Source organism: Apaloderma vittatum, unplaced genomic scaffold (genome assembly GCF_000703405.1).
Source record: "Apaloderma vittatum isolate BGI_N311 unplaced genomic scaffold, ASM70340v1 scaffold2930, whole genome shotgun sequence".
NCBI lineage: Eukaryota > Metazoa > Chordata > Aves > Trogoniformes > Trogonidae > Apaloderma > Apaloderma vittatum.
Window position 1 is genome coordinate 78,131 of NW_009694856.1, and position 17,143 is coordinate 95,273.

General features: G+C 46.2%; 1 protein-coding gene across 1 annotated transcript in view; it reads left to right on the forward strand.

Annotated features, from left to right (window-relative positions):
- NCAM1 (neural cell adhesion molecule 1) overlaps positions 1 to 12,806 on the forward strand; it is a 49,465-nt gene extending 36,659 nt beyond the window's left edge. Inside the window, exons 16-19 of the mRNA XM_009868966.1 lie at positions 6,569 to 6,776; positions 7,181 to 7,297; positions 9,085 to 9,864; positions 12,643 to 12,806. Of these exons, the coding sequence (XP_009867268.1) occupies positions 6,569 to 6,776; positions 7,181 to 7,297; positions 9,085 to 9,864; positions 12,643 to 12,763 (1,226 nt within the window). The 3' untranslated portion in view covers positions 12,764 to 12,806. The remainder of the gene's footprint in view (positions 1 to 6,568; positions 6,777 to 7,180; positions 7,298 to 9,084; positions 9,865 to 12,642) is intronic.
- The last annotated feature ends 4,337 nt before the right edge of the window (positions 12,807 to 17,143 follow it).

Genomic DNA, 17,143 nt, shown 5'->3' on the forward strand with positions numbered 1-17,143 from the left:
AGTCCATGGCAATGGGAGGAGGAACAAGTCCAGGTGCCACGGAGCCCTTTAAATCCGACAGTGACATGGGCAGGAACTCTCTAAGATTTGTTATCACGGGTGTAACTTCTTTGGTGGTCTTGATGTTATTCCTGACTTAGCCTGGTGTGAAGCCTAGGAGGAAAACTTGGACTTGGAAATGTCAGAAGCATTTTGAAAAGCAGTCGTTTTGGAGTGCAGATTTGCTCCAGGATTGTCCCAGCAGATGTGATTGGTTCTCAGAAAGAATGTGCTCTCGTTCAGGGGCAAGTAGAGCACTGCGCAGCAAAATGATTGCTGCTGACTCTGCTGGATTTGTGACTCTGTTTTTTTCTAGGTTTGTTTTTCATTTTGCAGAGGACCTTGTCATTTTCATGGAGTTTAGCTTTTACATTTTGATTTCAAAATATACTACGTAGAAGTCAGAGCCAATGCCTCTAATGTAGCATTGCGCTGCTTGACAGTAATCGCTAGGAGTTTCCTGCAGATAAAATTTATATTTATTACATAGAGTCCTTTTTTACCATCATCTGTGCAGTGTGCTGAAAGTGGTTGGAAAGATAAGGGTATTATTTTTGCTAATAATAATAATTACATTAGCGTAGTTCATAAGCAGCTGGAGGGCTAAATGGAAAAGTCAGTCTTGTGTGGTTGAGATCTTCTTGCTTCTCCAGGGTTTTAGTCACCCGAATCTAATATCCAGGTCCTTGATACAAGAGGCTTTGGGGGAAGGGCTTGGAAGGACAGGTGGATTGTCTGCTCCACAAAAGCTTTTCTTCATTTTTAGTGCGTAAAAGGCAGTGTTGTCCTTTCAAATACCAGATAATCATTTTCGTGTGTTTCTCACTGAGCCTTCTGTGCCATCATTTTTAATCTCATTTGCTTGCAAACCCCATAAACCCTGACTTGGACCCTGCTCTGCAGCTTTGGACCTTGCTGAGCTTCTGAACTGGCCCTTTTGTTGGTGTGAATGTGCTAATGCTCTTCTTTAACCTGTAGCCATTTTAATTTACGAAATTAAATAAACCTTTTGATTCTTATGTTTTCTATATTTATGACCTAATTTTTTTTATCTATTTTTCTCTCTTTCTCTCTTTCTTTCTTTTTCTTCCTCCTCCTTTCTTCCCTCCCCTCTCCCTTCTTCCCCTTACTCCTTTCCTATGTCTGTCGTCATACATGTCACCTTGGATCTCACGGGGAAACATCCACGCTTGCCACATGCACCAAATTTGTTTTTAAACAACCATATTTTCCCCTCCTGGGAACCATTGTCTGGCACCTGCAGCGACCTTGGGAAGTCCATCAACGTCGTCCTCCTTTGTTTCATTGCTTCTTTCTGCAGTGACTCTGCTTTTACTCTGTTAGAAACTTAAAATAAAAGCAATATTTGCTTGAAAAGGCCTGGGTGCCACCCAGGTGTGAGAGCAGATAAATTTGCTTCAGAGAATCGTGACAGTTCAGGGGGAAAACAAAACAAACAAACAAACAAAAAACCCCACAAAGAAAAACCGAAACACAAAACATTGAGGGAAAAAGTTAAATCTGAAAGTCAGTATTTTGTAACAAGGAAAAAAGGATTAAGCCAGTTTTTTCTCTTTATCATTTTTTTTGTTACTTCTGATGAAGTTGCCCTTTGTAATGGATGTAAAGAAAGATTTTTATTGTCGTTTGCTTGCTGGTTTTCATCAAAGGAAGGTACAATACCGAAAGCCTCTTAAGATACGGCTTTTTACTGCTTTCTCTGCACATGTGATCACCACTGTATTGTGCAAAAGGTTTCTAAAGCCTCATCCACAGACTAGAAAAAGAGAGAGAAGATTTGTCAGAGATGATCCTACTGGTTGCCCAAATATCTCCATGGGCTTCTGCATGTGGCTTCAGATTTGTGGCTGTTAGTTCTTCCTGAATTGGTGGTCTGAATACAAACACCTTGTGGGAATGACAGCGATGAGATTTCTTTCTTCTTCACGTGGTTGAATGCTCAAGACTTCCTCACTGGCTGTTTATGTGCAGTCAGGTGTCCCATGGCCCGTAGTGGCTCTGGGACATAACACAGCCCGTGAGCATACGAATTTGTAATGGATGCTTGTCCAATATTTACTAGTGTTCCGCTACTCTACTGACCTCATACAGAGATCCTTTTTCTTGCAATTTTAACAGAAAAGGTTAGCTTGGGTCAAGTTAGCTGGTCAGCTAAATTATTATTACTGATCCTTAAAAATATATTTGTGCGTAACTGTGAGTGTGACGCTACCAGACCAGATTAATGATGTACATCGGTGCGATATAATCCATCTTTGTTACCGAGTTCTGTGTATTGTATTTCTTTGAACAATTTTCAGTTAACTTCTTTTTCTTTTCTGTTGTTCTTACTCAAAAAAAAATCTGAAATAACCCATGGACTGTCCCCCTCATGAATTGTCTTTGTGATGGGAAATCCATATGGCTCCGATGCGCTTCTAAATATGGGGGTGTCTCTCCCTCTAGGTCTGTCTTTCTCTGTGAGTTGGCCTGAGGTTGCCAAGGACAACAACTTTGTCAACAATTTAGACCTATCTATATGAGTGTCTCAAATACTATTGGTTGTCTGGAATGGGATTAATCTTTCTAACAAAATTCTAATAGGGAGAAACAAACAAAAAAAACCCCAAACAAACACCTCCCCCAAAAAAAACCCACAAAAAGAACAGTCATCAGTCTTGTCTAACTCTGCATTAAAGATCTGTTAGATCTTTTGAGTTTACACCTTAGTGAAGTGCAGCAAGAATAATGATAATACTAAAATCTGCTATCGCTGAATTTATTAAGTTCATCTGTAGATCTGATCCCACTCACACTGTGGATTTTCCTTTATCCGCAGACAGAGGTTACTAGCTGAGGCCGCAGTGTATCTCATCCAACTCATAGGTTATTAAAATTATCTTGCCTAAACTATAACTTTACGTAGTGTTGTGTGGAGAGAGAACAGCATCTCTGGAGGCTGTTCTTCTGTTTAAGGAGAGGTGCCTTAATACAGAGGGGCTGCTTTACGCTCTGAGGGACCTCCTCTGCGGTGACTGGACAAAGCCCAGACAGGTAGATGAGGGATCGTTTACATGGCTGAAGTTACTTGAAAAGAATTCCATGCTCAACAGCAGACAGGAATCAAGGCAACATGGAATATAAACAAAAAGAGCTTCTGTCCCTGTGTTCATAAAAATAAGGAGCATAACTGATTTTTTTACTGCCAGTTTATGTGGATTTGTAATGCGTCAGACACTGCATATACATTGGATTCTTGAGGTTTGACAGTCAGCGCTGGACAAGGTTCCACGCCTTATTCTTGGGCTAAATTAAGAAAATAATAATAATAAAAAAAAACCAACCACAGTTTGCAGAAGAACCAGCTCTCTTCTCTGTGCTCAGAGAAGGGTTTCAGATCTGGAACCAGGAGGAGTTCAGATACTCAGATTTTCAGTGCGTGCTTGCACGCAACCTTGCAGGCACGTATTCCAGGTGAACAGGTCGTACAAGGAAGGCTGGAAGCTCAGCCCTTAGGCAAGACGTTTGTGTGTGTGTGTGTGTGATGAACTGCAGAGCCTTCCAGGATCTCTTGTAGCATGTGGGATTATCGCAGCTGTGCCCCCAGTTAGTTGTTAAGTCTCTACGTATCTTTAAAGCTGTTTGTCACAGCACTACTTTGGCTGCCTTCGTTTTACAGGAAGGCCTTGTCGGATAACCTGTCGCTTCACCAGCATCAGTTGCTCACACCTCCTAGTTTCTGCTAGATAAAAAGAAGTTTTTGAAGCCCTTCTGAGTCTTGAAGCTCAGTGGAACAAGCAGCCGGTGGCGCTGAGGTGTGAGCACTGCAGCAGTGTAGGAGGGCAGCTGTGGATCAGCTGTTCAGATTTACAGTTTGGGTTACTCCTGAAAAGAGGATCTTTATGTGACTCGCTCTTTGCTTACAGTTTTTTTTTTCATTTTTTATATGCTCATATTCCCCTTTTGTCCTTGGAAAGGGAGTCAGTCACAGGAAAATAGCACAGCTTGAAACCAGGAGCAGACCACCGAAGCCACACAGAGTTGGTGACAATAAAAAAGGAGCTCAACTGCAGCTTTGGGAAATATCCATTGTCCTCTTGTCTTGCAAGGAATGCTCCACATACTGCTGTGTTTCTGCTATCTAGTAGCCAAGTTGAAAGCAAGCATGAATTGTCGAGCCTCAATCTGTGTGGAAACAGAAGCTGTTGTCACTTGGAAGAGAGAGTTGCTTGCATGTTGCTTCTCTCCACTGTAAATTCTGCAGAGTGCCTGAGAGAATGAAGTCTGTAAAATGCGGCACCCCTTGTTTGAAGGATACTTTTAAGTGTTTGCAAATTAAAGCTCTTAGCATCCACTGAGAACAAATAGCTTTTCTCCTGGGTTTCCCTTTTTTTTTTTCCTTCTGATGCATGAAATGATTTTTTTATTTGTTTTGATGTTCTCTCTTCTGCCAAATATTGTAGGACCTTTCAAATGCTTGAAATCATATTTGCTTCTCTCCATCCATTTTTTGTCTATGTCTGTGCCTGAACATGCTCTGCATGCTCTAGTTGAGACCCCACTAGGAGGTCACATCTGAGTGATTCTTCTCTCTCTAACAGGGCAGGTGTCTGTATGGAGTTGCAGAAAGGAAAATTGATGGGTAATTTTATTGTACACTGTAAAATAAGGGTGACTAGAAAAGTCAGTCTTGTAGGAAGCTCATTTTCCATTGAAAAAATAATTAGTAATGAATTAATAAATTTTTCACTTCTTTAGCATTAAGGACTCGAGATTTTTTTTATTTATTTATTTTTAACACTTTGTGTTTTCTATTTTAACCCATGGAACTATGATTCCTCTTAATCCTGAGAACAGCAAAAGGGAATTAATGGGAAACTCATCAGGTTGAGTGTGTTCTGGATCAGGTCAGAAGTGTCGACCATCTACTGAAACGGTAGCACTCGCTGGTGATACACACGTGCTCTCGTACACACAGCGTTAGCAGCTGCTCCTCAGCAGCCTGTTTATACACTTTGTTCGTACGCTGGATTGTTCTAGGTCCCAGCAAACTCCCTAGGGATAGTAAGTGTCTAAATATTAGTTTGATTAAAAACAAGCTATAGGATGCAGTGAGTAGTTCTTAATGTATTTGTAGATCGATGTCATCGAATGTGCCAGTCAGTGACACCGAGCAACATACTAGATGCTTCCTGCATTTTACAGCAATAGCAAAATTCCTTTACAAAATATATACAGAAAAAAATTTGCATCACCAACAGCCTTCAAGTTCGTGGGGTCTTTAAGGATCCTTATATTATTATTCCTTATTGCTAATGTCTGAAAGATCTGGAAATCAGTTCATGTCATGGTATGTCCTAATAGGTGCTGAACTGTATGAACCAGCAGCCAAATGCTCTGCTTGCAGAGCAGCAGCTTGGGAAGAATTATTTTAGATAAAGCAGGGGGACAAAAAGTAGTTTGTGTTCAGGATATCATAGTCAGAGACTGGGAAGCTGCAGCTGGCAATGTTCAGGGCTGTGCCTGTTGGTTTTGTGGTGATGAATGGCTCTGCCAGGATCAACTGATGTGTTTATCCGTGCCCTGTTTCTAAGAAAGTCCTCAGCGTTTTACAGACAGGTAGAAAGTTAAAGGCACTTCCCCGAAGTTAGTGCTCTATGGACAACCCCATGTGTTTTCTAGGCCTCCATCACCACCTCTCACCTGCTGTCCTTTTGTCTACTGGAAAAGGCAAGGTATTTTTTTCTATTCTATAGCTGGGGAAATGTAGTGGAGATTGGGTGTGGTGGAGTGGGCAGCTGCTGTGACCAGGACGGTGTCAAGAGAGTGACAGCCTGCTTATCTTTACCATGTGCTTCCTCAGAAGGCTGCTGAGATTGTTGTCTGTACCTAAATCAGAACACTCCTAGAGCGTTCACTGGTGACCTCAGCTATCTCTGGGTAAGATGTCAAAAGCTTACCACTTTCCAGTTCTGGATAGCTGGGCCTTGGCTGAGCAAAGGAAGCGTTTTAACACCTCCTTTTGTTTCCAGTACGTAAGGGACTAATCAGTGCTGAGGCCCCACAGGTGTCACTTGGGTATTCCGTGTCCCACCAAAGCCAGTCACGCTGCGGAGTGTAGGCTTCAGTTGCACTTGTCCTTGTGCCAGGCTGGCAGCGCCCTAGTGGCTCTGGACCCTAGATAGGGCCTTCGTCTTGAGGAAGTGGTGGAGGGAAATGGGAGCCTTTCAGAATCCCAGCTGGGTATACGCTGCAACAGGAGAGGTTTCTGTAGTCTGCTTTCTAGGCCTTTGCCCAGTAGAGATGGGGGAAACCTCATTAGGTGCAAGTGATTCTGTCTCTTGAGGTAGATTGTTCTGCATGTCTGTAGGATGAAGTACTAGTTATGACACGAGGCTGCTAGAGAAAGGGTGTACTTTTTAAGTTTCTCCTGCTTGCCACCTAAGCATAGCCAAACTGGAGCCGTAACTAGCCACAACTCCCCTTCTAAATACAATGCCTTCTTTTCTTCTCTTTTTGGTCTCTAAAGCCAGCACTAGCCCTACATCAGGCCTTGGGACTGCTGCCATCATAGGCATTCTCATTGTTATCTTTGTGCTGCTGCTGGTGGCTGTGGATGTCACCTGCTACTTCCTGAACAAGTGTGGCCTGCTGATGTGCATTGCTGTCAACTTGTGCGGCAAATCCGGCCCAGGAGCCAAGGGCAAGGACATGGAGGAGGGCAAAGCCGCCTTCTCGTGAGTACTGCCATCGCTTACATTGCTCCTTCTGTTGATCAGTGTGTCCCCTCAGCAACTCTGAAAGAGAAACTGGTTTAGGGAGTTCCGAGTCCCTAAACTCAGACGGGAGAGGACTGAAAAGATCTGGGGCCACGCTGGTTCTGCTTTGTATTCCCAGGAAGGGATTTCTTTAGCCATTTCTCTGGTTTTGTCCTATTCCTGCTCGGAGCCATCAAGTGGCTGGCCCAAATGCTGGGCACCATGATGGTCTTCTGTGCTGGAAGGAGAAGGGACAAAAAGAAGTAATCAGCCACTTAAGCCACACTTTTTCTGTCGCTCACTGTCACTGTTTGCAGCATGTCTTTGCAGGAGGATACCTAGTGTGAATGGGAACTAATCTCCATGCGATTCCTTCATTACAGGAAAGATGAGTCCAAGGAGCCTATTGTGGAGGTGCGGACCGAAGAGGAACGAACCCCCAACCATGATGGGGGAAAACACACAGAGCCCAACGAGACCACCCCGCTGACGGAGCCAGAGTATGTTGGCATTAGTCAATCTTAGCACAGGGGCAATGCTTCGCCCTCAGTTGCCTTAATCCATGATCTCTCATGCCTGTGACATAGGGCAGGGAAGATGGGAAGAAAGGCAAAATCTCCACATTCCACTTCTGACATACCAGTGAGGAGATGCCTCCGCTTTGCCTCAAGGTTCAGCTGTTTCCAGCACTGGAAGGGAACGGGGAGTAAAGCAGTGTTTCTTGAAAGACCTGTCTCTGCCAGTCCTGTCCAGTGTGTAGACCAGGCACAGGTCTGCGTTCACTGCGAAGGCTCCAGAGCAAAAGCAGCCCCAGCTAGCACTGATTCCTGCTTTAGCTGTGCCCTAGCAATGCTGGATGAGTGCTTGAACACCCCGTGGTGAGTCCACTCTACCGATGGCAGCCAAGTAGCTGTGCTCTGGATGCTGAGGGAGGCATGGTGACTACGAGCTTTGTTTATATCTGAGAACTTGTACAGGGCCCGAGTCTGTGAATCCATGGTAGCTGGGATTGGCAGTGTTTAAGCATTGCTGGCTGTGTGCATTAAGCTCTTTCCTAGATCGTTGCAGTTCTGGTGTCCTCTTGAGTATTTCTCCATAGCTTCTGGAGTGGTCATAATGGGTGGAATTCGCTTCAGGAAGCTGCTGAAATGCTTGCTAATAGTTGGGTCAGGTTTGCGGTTGATGGCATGAGTCGGGTTCCCTCCTGTCAGCAGACTCATCACAGTGGTGAGGCGGTCAGGCTCTTCCCCCTGCATACTGCTCACCTCCTGTGATTAGGTTCGCAGTGGGGCCACTGGGTGAAATGGCTCTGCTGGAAGTCTCCGTGAGGTGAGAGGAGAAAGGAGGCTGTGTCTGCAAGCAGCACTGACATGCAGATGTGCAGCAGTGAGGAGCAGCTGGGACTTACGTTGTACTGAATTCTGTGTCTAGTCTTGCCAGAGTTTTAACTCGGTTATTCTCCTCTGTGAAGGTTTTTTCACTGTTGAGAAGCTTGAGGTGGTGTTCTCAGGCACACCGGCTTCTCATGGAATAAGCCATTTGGATTTCCACCCTCACATCTGTGTACTTGTTCAGGCAGCCAGTGCTACATCATGGCTGCTAAAGTGTAGTTCTGCTGTCAGACATTGTCCTAAAGCAAACCTCATTCCTGGGATCTGGTCAAAAGGGCAGAAAACATCACCACAAAGCTGCATATATGACTGTGTATGGAGATAGATATATGCATTACATGTGTGTGCGAGAAAAGGAATTGTATTCTCTGTGGCTTGACAAAGGTCTTAGACTTGCGGGCAAAAGGACAGGGCTGAGATGAGGAACTGGATTCGGGGATCACATATGGGACGCTGTTGCACGGTGACAGATGGCACATGGCTGCAGGCGCAGGGAATTGGTAGAAAGCTTCCTTGCACGGTTAGGTGGAAGAGGCCAAGACGAAAGTTAGGCTAAAAGAGGAAGGTCTCTCCAAGTTGACAGGGTTAGGCTTGGCTAAGACAGGAGCCAAAAATCTCTGTGAACAAGAAGGTCACACCCTCTTTGCTCTTTTTCCCTTCCTAGTTACTTTTCAGTCATTCCAGCCATCCCTTGCTACTCAGAGCACTTTTGACTTCTGAAAGGTTTCTGAACCACTGAGTACCTCTCCATGTTCTGTGTGTGTTGTAACCACATGCCATGCTGCTGCTGCACCACCCGCTTGCCTTCTCACTCTTACGTTCTGCTCCCCTTTCCCCTCCTGTCATTTACGGGCTTCATTGTCTCTATTTCTCTTCTACTCCTGTCCTCTTCACAGGCACCCTGCTGATACTGCAGCTACTGTTGAGGACGTGCTGCCTTCTGTAACTACGGGCACCACTAACTCTGACACTATCACTGAAACCTTTGCCACTGCTCAGAACAGCCCCACCAGCGAGACCACTACGCTGACCTCCAGCGCTGCCCTGCCAGCCACGGCCGTTCCTGACTCAAACTCCATGTCGCCCGGCCAGGCTACTCCAGCCAAAGCGGCAGCCGCCTCAGTCTCTTCACCACCCTCCTCCCCCCCTAAAGTGGCCCCCCTCGTTGATCTCAGCGATACCCCAAGCTCTACTCCAGTTACTAATAATTTGTCTTCAAGTGTCCTGTCCAACCAAGGTGCAGTGCTCAGCCCCAGCACTATTGCTAACGTGGCCGAGACCTCCAAAGTGACAGCTGGCAACAAGCCAGCTGCCCCAAGCCCCGCAAACCTCACTAGCCCTCCAGCTCCTTCAGAGCCCAAGCAGGAGATCTCAAGCACCAAGAGCCCTGAAAAGGAAGCTGTGCAGACCAGTGCGGTGAAGAGCCCAACAGAGACAGCCAAGAACCCAAGCAATCTGAAGAGCGAGGCTGCTTCAGGCAGCACCCCAAACCCCTCCCAGAATGAGGACTTTAAAATGGACGAAGGGACCTTCAAGACACCAGACATTGATCTTGCAAAGGATGTTTTTGCAGCTCTTGGCACTGCCACTCCTGCCAGTGTGACTAGCGGGCAAGCTCGTGAGCTTGCTTCTTCCACTGCAGACAGCTCTGTACCTGCTGCACCTGCAAAGACCGAGTATGGCTGCCTTTAATCTTCCGTGGGTTGTGTGCTGTGTCTCTTGTGCGCTGGTGCTTGTGCTGTGTTCTTGTGGGGTGTTCTCCTAACTAATCTGATTGTTTCCTTAGCAAACTAACTCACCTGTGAACCAGCTACACAGGGCTTGGCTTTAAAGGTCAGAAAACAGGAATAGGCTGTGCCAGGGAAGCAGAGAAAAAGACAAACCAAGGAATTTATAAATGCGTTCTTCACTATGACTTCTACGCAGCTTTATCTGTCGTAGCTTATTTCTTTACAAAAGAGATTAGAAACAGTTTGGTGCAAAGGAAGTGCTGTCCTCAGAGGTGCTGAGTTCCTCCAGTTCAGTGAGCACAGCCACCCAAATTCACTTTGCTAACCTATCAGTGGAGCCCTTCAGAACTTATTTCAGTATAAGGTTGGGCAGAAGCTAGTGCCATGTGAACCTGTAAAAGCAGGGTACCTCTGGGTACGTCCCTAAACTGGCAGAAATCTAAGGCATTGTGATCCTCTGTGAGAGATGGGGAGCAGCCACAGCACAGCTGGATCCGGACAACTTGGCAGTGTGTTGTCACGGTGTACGAGAAATGAGTCTCCATCTGCTGTCCTGGGGCTCCTCCTTTCCCAGCTGATCTCTTCAAAGAGTATCAGTGTGCCTCTCGACAGGACAGCCCTAGGAGTCCTCTGAAGCCCTGTGCCATCTGGACAGGATCCACTTTCCTCAGCTGAGATGAGGCTGCGCCTTGTGTTTGGCAGTTGACGCCGTAACTGGAGAGCAAAAAGAGCACAAAGTCCTCTCCTGGGTAACTGGGAGGAGGGTCCCTATAGCTGTTGTGCAGATGCTGGACAGGAGCATTCTGGCTGCATTGGTTTGGATGGCAGTTGCTGACAGAGCCATGAGCACAGAAGTGTGGAAAGTGCTGTTTAAAAATGGATAAGCCACCCTTGAGGGGACAAGTAGCTACAGTACCTCCTGGCTTCCTGTTTGGACACCACGTGTTGATAGAGGCAGGATGAAATACAAGTTTCTTGTCCTTCTTGCCTGAGCAGGGTCTGTGTCTTACCACAGGGAGGAGTCCTGAACAGGCAGCTCACGTTTGTTGTGGGAGCTGCTCTCCAAACCAACAGACCTGAGTTCGTGCTGCATCTTTCGCTTTTGCAAAGGGAAGTGTATTGAGGCCGGTAGGCTGTGCACTGACAGCTGGATTGCTGTCAGGAGCCTGATGAGCTGTTCCAGAGTGAGGCTTTACAGCTCACACCGATACAAGTAGGCTCTGCTAGCAGTGACAGTGAAGACATACCCTGAGTCAGGTCTTTGGTTGGAACTTCTTCCAGCCTTACATTTCCAGCAAAAACTGCCTCATTCTGGCAGCTTTGTATTTAATCCAAAATAAACCGTTGGCCTTGATCATCAGCTTTGCCGCTGTGATTGCAGGGTACACTGGCACTCGCAGGAGAGCAGTCAGCGAGGCACTGTAGGGCCAAGAACAGGCTCTTTTCCAGATGTGAGTGAAAATTCAGGCAGTTTTACTGTATTGTGTAGGTGCCCTTGCATCTTGGGGCTCTGGTGTCCCAACCTCCCTGCTGTAAGTCAGGAGACTTTCCTGCCATATGGCTGTTCCGCAGCACTGCCTTGGGCCTCGAACGGCTCCGAGGAGCGTCTGACGCTTCCACGAAGCCTGGGTGGCACAGCAGGAGGGAACCAGGTGGCCTCAACAGGTGCAGCTGAGCCACTCCTGACCAGAGAAATCCACGTGCACTTCAGTTCGCTGCACTGAAAGCCACTGCCCTGTCCTGCAGGGCGCTGCAGAGATGCAGGCAGGCGAGAGAAGTGTGATCTGGTACTGACCAGCAGGTCAGCACCTACCAAGGAGGCAGGAAGTGGTTTGCCCAGAGCAAGCAACCGTTTCAGCTGAATCAGTGCAACTTGGTCCCTGCCGTGTAAAGCAGTTCTTGGTACGGAGGAAGGCAGAGCTCTGTTCTTTCTGCCAGCCGCCTTCTTCTACCTGGGCTGCTCATCCCCTTCCCTTGGCACAAATCAGTATTGCAGCCATTGGCTTAGATTTGTCTCGCCAGCTCGTCAGTGTGACTGGAGGTGGCGGTCACCTCAGACTAACTTTGTGGCTAGGGGGCTGGAATGGGCACTTGTTCAGGGAGGCCACCAGGAATGCTTTGTGTGGCACTTCTCATGCCTATGAAGAGAGCATTGAACAAACAGGTTTCTCTGATTCGTCAGGCTGATGAACCTGAGCTTTCGCCTGTGATGTTGACCTCCCTTGCACTTGTGAAAATGTGGTTGACAAAATTCACTTCTGTGTTTCCCTTCCTGCGACACGCTGGGAAATTCCGGGACTGATTTCCTGTAGGGAGAAGATGGTCTGCTAAAAGGGCAGGTTTTTTTCGTAGGACATTTGGGTGACATAAATGAGCGATGGTAAAATCAAATTCCTTTGCAACTGTGTGAATTTCCCCTTTTGGCCCTTTTTGCACATCTCAACACGCTTTGTGCCTCTGCTGCAGCCTGAGACTTCGTCCTACTTAGTGTCTTACCTCAGGGCGAGAGGCAGATCAAAAAAGAGTTCCTAGAGCTCAATGCAGCTGGGGTGGGGGGTGAGTTTGATTTTACTTACTTCTGCATCTGGAAATGCTCCTTTTGCTCTCGCAAGGCAATATGTTTGCTTGTTTCCACAAACACGTTATTTCCTTACCGCTAGTTGTGCAGGAGACAGGCTGTATTTTCTGCCTCTAAACTGTGCCCTTCTGATGATTCTTCTTCAGGAAAATACCGGTAGAAGACAAATCTGAAGTGCAAGCAACGGAAACTAAGACACCTCCAGCAGAAGTCAAGACGGTCCCCAATGAAGCCACACAAACAAATGAAAACGAGAGCAAAGCATGATCAGCGGTGGACGAAAGCAAATGACAGAACAGCTTCACTCAAGCATTTAAAACACAAAACACATCTCATTCCTCTAGTGTCTGTTGCCTTTTTTTAAAAAAACAAACAAAACGGAAAATGCATAAATGGGGGGAGGGGGGGATCTCTCTTTTTCTGCTCTTTTTTTTTTTTTTTTTTTTAAGATTTCTAGAAAGGTTCTATTTGTTGTGCACTTGCTTTTAAAAAGTAATACGTTTTTAAAACAGGGTTAAACCCGTAACCAAATCAGGGCTTAGCTGACCCTGCGTATATTCCAATAAGCAAAATTGCAAATACCATTGCAACATGGTTGGGAAGCTCAAAATTAACTAGTCCTAGGAAGGGAAAAAAAAAAAAAGGAAAAAAAAAAAAAAAGATGACCCTGTTCTTTCGTTTTGTTAGTATAGCAGATATAGCCACTGTACTACTTGGTGCAGCTGGTACTTAATGAACAAAGTCCACAATTTATTTTTATACTTTTCAGTCGAGTTTTGAAATATGTAAAGCCTCATAAATAAGTTATAATTTCTGTTCACCTTGTATTTGTTCAGTATGCAAAGTGTCTCGAGCTCTTTGTGACTGAATTCTGTTCTCCACGTTAGACGTTTATTTGGGTTTTATTAATTTCTTTAGGAAGAATGCCAAAATTGCAGCTTGGGGGATGTATTTCAATTTGCAGTATTCAGACTCCACATTTCTTTCAATTTTCTGTTAATTTTTGCCAACTTTTGTTCTTTCCAGTGTTTACAATTGACAGATTTTTTTTTAACTTTTGTTTTGTTTAAATATATGTGTAAAATAGCTGCCTTTTTTTAAAAAAAAAAGTAAATACAGTCTATAGATGCTAGGTTAGTGGCATGCTTGCTTTGCAAAGGGAGACATTTTAAAACATGGATGTTTACAGTAGTTGTTTCCCCTTTATCTTTTCTTAATTATTGTTGTTATTATTATTATTATTATGATTATTATTATTATTATTTCTTACTGGAGTAAGAAGAAAAGTAATGCTGGGGTTTGGCTTGGGTTGTTTTGGGCGCGTGGGGGCTGTTCACACCACCTGTCACCAGTCAGGGTCTGTAGCCAGCGATCCACACAGACACACGCTTCGCTTGCACAGGGAGAGTTGCTGGTGCAAGTCCTTCTGCACTTAAATTTAGCAAGTTTACGTCCCTTGCTGGACCTGGGCCTGACTGCATAAGAGAAATATCACCTCTGCTTTTTTAGGACATTCTCCCCTTTCCTTCGTGGAACCCTCCCCGAGCTTTGAGAAGCAGAAGGGAGATGGTACAGCTTGGGCTGGTCTGGTTTGACTAATCGATTCCTCCTTGGTGTGTGATGAACACCATTTCCTTTGACCCCAGAAACCTGACTTACAGGCAGACTTTTTGCACAAGGGTACTTGGCAGCATGCAGGAGCCCCCTGCAAAGCCAGCGCTGTCAGCAGTCGGACTCGGGGATCGTTGGAGGTCCCTTCTGTCACCTCGTGTGTGTTGAGTCATCCGTCTGTGCTCTGCAGGATCAAACCCAGGAAACCGAGAGCATGTTCTTGGAAATCAATGCCAAGACTCCCCGTGATTTCACTTGTCTTGGTGTCGTGTCTTTACCAGTTGTCAGAGGGGGCTGATCTAAGACACCTGTTGTCGTGATGGAAGTGGGAGCTTATCGATGGCATTTTTCATTGGGAGTCATGGAGTAACACTGAGATTTTGGGGTGAAAAGAAATGCAGAGTGAGCAGAAGAAAGACAGAGGTATATAGAGGAAGACCAGCCCATTGTACAGAGGTGTTCCTTCTGTTGGGGCTTCGGGGTTTTTTCTCCTTTTTTTTTTCCTTTTCTTTTCTTTTTTTATTCTACTTTAGATCTGCAAGCTTGTGCACTGTGGGTGCGTGACTATTTTAGTGTGAAACGTGTTTTTTGTCATAGTAAAATAATAAAAGCTTCAACATAGTTTGGATGTGGAAGGTGTAGCGATAGTTCAGATTTGAAAAAAAAATATTCAGGAAAAAAAAAAAGAGAACAACTGTTTGAAGGAACAGCTGGCTGTGGCATCTGTTCCATTGCGCTAAGGTGATGAACAGAAGGATGACGAGGTGTGTAGACTGCAGGCTGGCTCAGGTAAATTGAGCCCCTTTCATCAGTGTATTTCTTCTAAGAATGCAGTCGTCTACACTAGCATCACACAATTTCAAACTGTGAAAGATAACGGTCCTGTCATTTGCAAAATGAGGGGGTTTTTGCATTTGTTTCCTTAGCTCCTGGGATGCAGAATGGAGGATGACTGGATATACAGGCATAGAGGCTCACGCAGTGCCCCTCCTGAGCAGGATTTGGGGCAGGCCAGGTCCTTACTTCAAGGCCTTGTGTCAAATTTGGCCCTCGCATGACCCGGGAACAGCAGTGTCGGTATAACGAGGGGGAAGTTTGGCCCGTGGTCCCTAGGATTTGTTGTTTTTCTAAAATCGATCTGTGAAGCCCAGCACGTGGTCTGTGTAGTTGGGGAGAGTCCTCGGGGCAGCAGAGTAGGCAGGGAGTACCTCCAGTCCTGGGGACGACCGCAGCACTTTGTTCCTCATTTCTGCAAAGTCTTCGACTGCTTTTGTCATCTCTACATTACACCTCCTAAGTTAGAACCCACCGAGCGCTGGGTGACTGTAGGAAACAAATGCTGCACGACTCTAATGACCAGAACCACGTCCAGTGACACTGGTCAGCACGTCTTGGGTGAACACTGTGGTGACTGTCACTCTCGTAAATGGTAACCAGCTCCGAGCCCGACGCAGCGCCCAGCTGCAGCATTCGGAAGCGCTCTGCCCATGCAGTGGCTTTGTGTCGAGATCGAGGGCGTGAGCAGCGCTCTGAGGCAGAAGTGAACCCTGGGAGTGTCCATCCAACTCCTTTTAATGCCCTCCTGACACCTCCCAATACTTGTAGGTTAATTCTGGAGAGGGGCCTTACACTCGCCCTTAATGGAGAATAATTTGTTTTAATTTAGAAATACCCCATTTCAAGATAGCTTAGGCTTCACTGCATTTATTTAAACCTTTGAAGAGGGACCAACCTGATGCCGTTTATGCTGTATATGTTTATATATGTATCCATGCCATACATATATATCTATATAGCAATGCAGACTGATCAGCTTCTAGTTGTGGAGTGACTACATTTCATGCTGCACCGTACGCAAAGATGATAATCGTGCATCCAGTTGTTCAGCTTTTAGAGTGGAGTTTTATTTTCACACTTTTCTATGGAGCCTTCAAACCCCAGTTTTTCACACTAGGCTGTTTTAATAGTTGTTCTCAGACCCTCCATTGACATCCTCACCCAGCATTCCCTACTTTTGGGGGCCTTCTATCTTGTTAAAAAAACAGAAAAACAAAAAATCTTTTTACCGAGTGAAACATCGATTCCACCTTTATTCCCATTCTCACTGGTGTAAATACTGATACTAACTGAGGATTTTGACTTTGCATTCTGTCAGAATACTGTGTTCAAATAAAAGTTACAGAAAAAGCTCGTGCCTACAGTCTGCCTTCTTCAGTGCTCTGCCAGGTCCTTTGTACAGACCCGGATTCCCGGCGCTGTATTTGCACGTGAGCTCAACACGGGGCCCACAGCGCGAGCTGAGCTTCGCTCTGAAGCTCTGGGCTGTGCCCGAGCGGGAAGCGCAGCTGCGTGCACAGAGACGAAGGAAGCGCTCGTGCTGCACGGGTGAAGCTGGTCCTGCTGTGAGCAGTGGCACCGGGCTACCGTAGCGCCTTCCCACGCTTCGGATGCGCACGAAGAACACCCGCCGGCACGTGAATCCAGTGACGGGTTCTCGGGAAGTGCTGGCTGTCATCAAGAGGAGCGTCTTTAAAGTTCGTTTCTCTGTCCCACTGTAGGTAACTTCCTTGCAATCACGAACACAAATGCAGCTTTGTGTCTAACGGGAAGCTGCATTTCCCACAAAAAGCTGCTCCTCTGTTACCTGGCTGTGTGTGTGTGTTGGCTTCAAAAGGCGTCCTTAACCCGTCCTGACCTGGGTGCTTGAACTTGATAAATGCAGGAGGATCTAACTAAACTTAACTCTGTCCTAAGCATTAATCCCCCAGGCCGTGGAAGAAGTAAGAGCTCTAGTACGTGTCCATACCTGGTGTGGCCGAACTGGTTGCAGCAAAAGAAGGAAGGAAGTGTTCCAAGCGACAGGACTTGTCACCCTGGGCCTTTCTGCTTCCCCTCCGGCGCTTTGCCCTGCGCTCCTGCCCTGCGCTCCCGACTGCTCTTCGCCGCGTGCTCTGTGGCAACAGAACCGTCCCAAAAAGGTGCCGTGACTGGCCCCGCGTGTGTTGGGTTCTCCCGCTTTAGACACGGCTGTCCCGG